The sequence below is a fragment of the Peromyscus leucopus genome, chromosome 3 (assembly GCF_004664715.2).
Source record: "Peromyscus leucopus breed LL Stock chromosome 3, UCI_PerLeu_2.1, whole genome shotgun sequence".
Lineage (NCBI taxonomy): Eukaryota > Metazoa > Chordata > Mammalia > Rodentia > Cricetidae > Peromyscus > Peromyscus leucopus.
In genome coordinates this window covers 85,105,341-85,112,788 of record NC_051065.1, presented here as the reverse complement: position 1 = coordinate 85,112,788, position 7,448 = coordinate 85,105,341, and the positions used below count along the sequence as shown (strand labels likewise).

General features: G+C 38.4%; 1 gene segment (V, D, J or C); it reads right to left on the bottom strand.

Moving 5' to 3' along the window:
• Positions 1 to 6,204: 6,204 nt before the first annotated feature.
• LOC119087709 lies at positions 6,205 to 7,094 on the bottom strand. The segment is given in 2 exon segments: positions 6,205 to 6,641; positions 7,012 to 7,094. Coding segments are annotated over 2 exon segments (486 nt in total).
• Between the last annotated feature and the right edge of the window lie 354 nt (positions 7,095 to 7,448).

Below are 7,448 nucleotides of genomic sequence, written 5' to 3'. Positions count from 1 at the left end.
AGGGTGCTGGGGAGGGTCTCAGGAACCCACAAGGGTGACACTACCTTGGACTGCTGGCAGGGGTCCAGAGGGTGCCTGGACTGGTCTACTCTGGTGACTGGTCTAGCAAATACCCTAACTACCATCATAGAGCCTTTGCCCAGTGACTGATGGAGGCAGATGCAGAGATCCATGGCCAGGCAGCAGGATGAGCCCCAAGAATTCAATCAATGAGAGAGAGGAGGGATTCTGAAGTCGGGGAACATCAAGATCATGAGGGGAAGAAGTGTAGAGATGACCGACCACACTATTGGAGGCCCTTGAACTATAGACTAGTGGTTGTGAAGCCCCCATGGGACTGAACTAGGTCTTCTGGATATGGAAGATCGTTGTTTGGCTTGACCTGTTTGGGGAGCACCCAGGCAGGTGGATTGGGATCTGTCCCTAGTGCATCGGCAGGCCTTTGAGACTCCAGTGCTTGTGGTGTGGCGCCTTGTGCAGCCTTGGTACAGTGGGAAGGGGCTTAGACCTGCCTAAGCTCAGTGTGCTGTGCTCTGCTGACTCCCCAAGGGAGACCTTGATTTGGGAGATGTGGGGATGTGAGGTGGCTTGGGAGGGAGGGCTAGGAGATGGGAGGAGGGAGGAGGGAGGATCTATGGGTGGTATTTAGAGTGAGTAGAAAATTTCTTAATAAAGAAAAATGAAAAAAAAAAAAAGAAAAAAGAAAATGGCCCCCAGAAAGAGTGGTACTACTAGGAGGTGTGGTCTTGTAGTAGGATGGTTTTGACTAAAGTAATTTGGAAATGATACTGATGAATGGAGGAACACAAGATTGTTTAGGAGGATTGTGGTGATATATTAGTTCCCCCAATATATTGTGCATACTATTAAACTTATCTGGGGTCAGAGGACAGGGCAGCCACTAGATAGACATAGAGGCCAGAAAATGGTGGCACACCTTTAATCCTATCACTTGGGAGGCAAAGATCCACCCGGATCTCTGTGAGTTCAAAGCCACACTGGGAATAGCCAGGCATGGTGACTCATGCCTTTAATCTCAGGAAGTAGTGGCAGAAAGCAGAAAGGTATATAAGGCATGAAAACCAGGAACTAGGCTGGTTAAGCTTTTAGGCTTTTGACCAGCACAGTTCGGCTGAAAGGCATTCAGTCTGAGGAAACAAGATCAGCTGAGAAATTGGCAAGGTGAGGTAGCTATGGCTTGTTCTGCTTCTCAGATCTTTCAGTGTTGACCCCAATACCAGGCCCTGGGTTTGTTTTTATTAATAAGACCTTTTAAGATTCCTGCTACAGAGGACTTATGTCAACAATGCTTTTTGGTTTCCTTCATATTCACTTAAAGAGCATCAGGGAATTAAAGCAAAGAGTAGATATTTTGTGATCAATGACAACAATAGTAAAAAATGAAATTAGTAAAATTGATGCAAGTCATGAAATAGCAAATAAATCTATTTTTTTAAACTGTGTCATGGATTTTCTTGTTTGTTTGGTTTTTTGATGGATAAGTGTATGAAATACTTTTGAAACTGTAAAATTTAATATGAAGCTGCACATTTCTATTCTGACTATATAAAAGTTGATAGAGTTGTATAGACTTTGTTTCTGGTTACTTTTGTTGTGTGCTATTATTTATCTGCATTTTGTGATAAAGTTTATAACTTAAAAAAAAAGAAAATGGATGCATAAGGCTTCTTTAAATTTCTGGAATAATTTCAGAAAGTAAGTAGTGACCACTCTGAATCAGAATTTACTCCAGAAAGACATGAAGAACAGAGAGTGAGAAGAAATAAAACAAAAACAAAACAAACAAACAAAACCCAAAACACCCACAGAGCCACTTACAAGTTCCTACAGAGATATTGTTCTTTGAATCATAGACAAGAACATGCTTTCTGAAGGTAAATCTGTTTGACCTTCTGCTCCTCTCTGTTTACTATGTCAAGGAATTCTGTTGCTTATCATGAGTCCCTCAGGTTAGCCCAGGCAATCCTGCAGCTGGCTCCAGCCCTGCACATCCTTGCTGATTTATATGCACTCTGAGGGTGTCATGCCATGTACAAAAGTCATTTTACATGAGGGTACAGGATGGGCATGAGTGTCCTACTTGAGGATGTGGGGCTTCTACTGCTCTGGTTTTCAGGTAAGGAAGACAGAGGTGAAGACATTTTTAATCAGTATGGTGAGTGCTGCCTGGCTTTCCATGGAAGTTATCTTACACTGTACTTAACACTGCTGCATATTTCCAACCTCAAGTGTGAGATGTTACATCCAGATGACCCAATCACCATTCACTTTGTCTTCAGCTCTTGAATTCAGAATTACTGTCATTTGCCATGTAAGTTAGAACATAAACAGTTGGTTATCTTGGTACCAGCAGAAACCAGGGAGCTCCTATACTATTAATCTGTAGGAAACAACCTGCAAACAAGGTCACATTGAAAATCAGTGGCAATGGATCTGGGACAGATTTCATTCTTACCATCATCAGTTTACAGCCTGAGGACATTGCCATTTACTACTGTTTACAACATCAGAGCTGTTGATACAGTGATAAAATTCATAACGAAAATCTCCCAATGTTGTAGGAAGTAAGGCTGTAGCTATCAAGAACTCTGACCACAAATGTTGCTGATGAATTTCAAAAAGAGGAACCCTTATTCAATGCAGATGGGAGAGCAAACTAATATTCATTTTGGAAAACAATTTGGACATTTCACGTAATATTAAAAGTAGTACTATCCTATGACCCTGTTATAGCATTTCTTACAAGGACTAAAAGAATGCTATATCCCACTATGCACATCTTTGCTTATTGCTGATCTATACATAATAGCTAAGAAATAAAACCTATTGTTTGATGTTGGTTGATAGGTGCCACAGTCAAGAGAGAAGCTCACCAAGATTCTAAACCTTCATTTTTGAAGGAGTAGAGGGGTAAACCTTCTTGAAAACGACTGACATCCTGCTAGATCACTCCAGTTACTTTATTCAAGCATATACAAGGTTAATTGGGGGTGGGAAAGGGTATACCTACCAAAGTCATCTTGCTCTTGCTGCCCATAAGAGCAGACAACCCACATAAATCTTAGTCCCTTTTGATTATGGCAAGCAATAATTAAAAGTAAGAAATCATGTTAATGGATATCTATGCTGCTTCCTGTAGTGGTTCTCTTAAAGCCAGACATAAAAACTTTACTTACATATCACTACAGGAAATAGCATAGATGACCATGAACATGATTGGTTAATGAAAATATGATGAAGACACATTATGAGATTTTATTCACATCTAAAGAAAAAATGAACTATTGGAAATTCTAAGAAAATGGAAAGATCTGGAAAATATAGTATGAAATGATGTGACTCAAAATCAGACAAAATTGCATTTGTTCTCATATGTAGATGTTATCCTGTAATGTATACATACAGGCATATGTACACACAGGCACACTAGCAAACACACCATATCTTTTTTCTTTAACTATATCTTTAAAAATCAATAATCATAATATGCTGGACCCTTGTGTCAAGAGTGTTATTTATTTTTTTTAGCAAATGTTTTTCAGGTTTAATTTAAATATTTTTATTAAGTCTTTGAGAATTTCATACTTTGTATTTTGACCCTATTCACCCCTGTCTACTTACACTTCCCAGATCCATCCCCATCTCACACCCACCTTTAATGCCTGAAATAAAATTATTCATTTTTTCTTAGCTATGTTTTCAATTCTTGACTAAGTTTAGCTGTCTTCTTATATATGATATTTAATTCAGGGCATCATACTAGGAGCCATTTATTCTTCAGCTTGGAATTCTACCATGTTTACACACCTTAAAGAATTGGATTTATTTATTTTTCCTTATTTCCACTACTAAAACTATCCCTGGTGATTATAACATTTGTGCTCTCTCTACTGGCTATTTAGACATCTATGTCCTTTTTCCTTATAGACTGATTTATCAAATGAACTGCAGCAAATGAAGAGCCTGATGAATTGTTTCTCATGATATGTTTGCATGCAGATCATGTTATATTTGGTTCTGAGTTGTTCCATGGCGAGCAGATGATTATCAGTCAAACCAAGAGAGGTACTATCATGTCTACAATTCTGGTGCTGAATTACAGTAAAGAGAGTTCACCTGCAGTGGAGCTTTCCAGGTTTCTTTACCCCAAATATCTTTATAGACCTGTTGTATGGCATTATTGTCAGACTTTCTTTGGGGAATGCCAGCTTCCCAATAATGACACAGATACTTATTATTAATTATTAAAGTTTGATCTTATTTTCAGATTGTTCCCAGCTACCTATTATAACCTGAAATAACCCATTTCTATTAATCTGCATTAGGCCACATGGCTTTTTATCTTTTCTCCATTCTTTATGGTCCAACTCTTTCTGTGACATGCTGGCATCTCCTATATGACTAGATTCTAATGCCTGAGTTCCTCTCTCTTCCCAGAAGTCCCACCTAATGTGCCCTGCCTAGGTATTGGCTGTTAAGCTATTATTAAACCAATCACAATAATACATCTTCACACAGTGTACTATGATCCCACAACATAAACTTATGTTTGACTCTGAGAAATGCTCTCAATTAGATGGAGGCACCAGAAGGGGTAGCAGTGGCAGTTTAATTTCACACTTTTGTGTCCCAGATTGTTTGTATTAATGTGAGAGTTAAGCTTTTACTTCATTGACAGTAGTAAGTTACAACATCTTAGCTGTAGGCTAAAGATAGTGAATGTGAAATCTGTCAGCCCCTGGTCCTATTCCACTGCCTAGAGGGTACCTAGAAATGGTCTGGGAATCAAAATTGTTTGGGAGACTTGGAACCTGGTTAGTTTTTTTTTTTCTGGTACCAATATCAGCTTGTGCCAGGGCATTCCCTGACTGGCTCTGCAGTTCATGATCATGATTTCCTCTGGAGTTACAAAAAGATTGCTTGAGCCTATTTCAGCATGAGTGGGAAGAAACTAAGAGATAGACATTGTAAAATATTATACACGTGTGCAATTGTCATTAGAGAGACAGAGTGAAAAGACAGAGAGACTAGAGAAAAAGAAAGACAGAGATAGATAGAAGGTATATAAAAGATATATAAGTAGGTGATGATGATGAAGATGATAGATAGATAGATAGATAGATAGATAGATAGATAGATGATAGATTTCTTGATTCAGGGTAGCAGAGAGAACATCTACAATGGTTGCTGGAGATCTCCAACATCTAATGAGGCCTATTTCTGTCCCCACATCTGCCACAGAAGTCTTTGTTGGTGGTGAATTTTCCCTCACAGACACTGTAGGAAGCTACTAAAGTTCTCACTCTCATTTATTTATAGAAAGCACCATATTGTGCTTTCATTTCTCAAAGTGTCATTTCCACATGTGATTCCTTGCACAGCCTAAGATAAAAGAATGTGGATCATCCACAGACTGAGAAAAAGTGACGTAATCTGCTCAGGCCATAGGCACTCTGATGTCCCACCCTAAAATTTCCTTTCACAGGAATGCAGGTTACACACGATACTGAGAAAACCCATATCCAAGTAGGTAGAAACCTGCCAAATGTTGAAGCTTAGGCCACTGGGACACTTGCAGGATTTCATGATGCTGATTACAGTTAAAGAAGAATGACATTGACTGCAGCATTATACATACTGTGAACAAAGTACAACTTAAAGTAGCCAGGCTATGGCACAGGCGTATTTCTAGGAAAAAGTCCCTCATTACAAAAAATATCAATGAAAATTGTAGAACCAACAATTATGCCCGATTAAGAAATATCAGTATAAAAAGCATTTAAAGGGCAATGAAATTAAATCTAAATGAATAAACCGACTTGGCTACATATCCATAGAAAATAAAATATACATGATTCTTTTAAAAGATATTCACAATAATGCTCTCAAGTCTACTTAGAAAAATGAAAGAAGATATGAATATAAATCTAAGTATTTAACAAGTTGAACTGGAATTTAATAAATACATATGCATCACTAAAAAGAAGCAATAAAGTGAAATGAAAAATATTGTTATTAGGATCTTCAATAGTAAACTAGAATAATGAGATGACATTCTACTGAAGAAGGGGTAATATCATGTCTATTACAGCTAGAAGGACAAGAAATTGGTGACATTTGAGGTTTAGTCAAACTACTCACCCAGTCAGTTGAGTCTAGGCAGAGCTTTCAGCTAAAAAAATTTCACAAGTTCCCCAGCCAATCCCTCTCACACAGATGCACAGTGCTCTCCTTTTCAGTTAATAAGCACATTAGCAGCTGGGCTGCCTCAAGCAAGGAGATTTTTGTTAGGGTCTGTATCACTGTGGGAGGAATATATGAAGCTTGCATGCAGTAATAAACTCCCAAATCCTCAGCCTCCACTCTGCTGATTTTGAGTGTGAAATCTGTGCCTGACCCACTGCCACTGAACCTGTCAGGGATTCCTGAATCCAGTTTAGACACCAAATAGAGTAATCTCTGTGGAGACTGGCCTGGCCTCTGTAAAAACCAGTTCAAATAGGTTTTTCCATCACTGTATAAGATGCTTTGACTTGCCTGGCAAGAGATGGAGGCTGATTGTCCAATAGTAACAGACAAAGAGAGTGGAGTCTGGGTCATCACAATGTCACCATTGGTTCCTGAAATTAGAATGGTGCAAAGTTATGTGCAGTTTTCCTGAGAAATCTTTGTGAATTATTTCATGCAGTTCATTTCAAAAAATATCCTTGTATTTTGTGATTTAAAAATATTTAAAATGCTTTTTCACAAATCAAGTGAGTTGAAGGTTGTTAAGATCATAGTCTATACCACCCTATCCAATCAACATCAGAATCTTCATTCTGATAAAGCACATTTCCTGTCTTGTCTAGAATTTCTCATTATCATGTAACTAATACTCATATGCCAATCCTGGAGAACATGACTTCCCTCATCACACATGTACAGCACACATGAAGAGCCAGAGATCACCCTCCATCCCCATTCTCCTGCATCTTATTCTATCCTTACCTAGAATCCAGAGCATTAGCAGAAACAGGGACTGGGCAGGGCACATCATTTTGAAGAATGAACTAAGGAGAGTGATAAGTGAAGGCAAGAGAACAGTTGACCTTTTATATCAGGACAGCAAAGCAAGGACCTCTCCAGAGAGCAATATGCAAATATCCTGGTCGGCATAGCGTGTATATAGAAGACAGTTCTGTGGATTTCATTTGAAAAATAACCCCTAAAGTCTTCTATATCAGGAGTGAAAGTAATAAGACAAATTGTGGTGACTGATGTGAGACTAGTAGAATGCTGAAAGACTTATGATGTAGTTCAAAACAGTTGTAAATATGCATTAACAATGCAGTCCTGATGTCTAATTTGAAATTTGATTAAATTTTATCTGTAAACACCCAACTAAACTGTAGAGAACTGGTGTAATGTAATTAAGATGCACAACT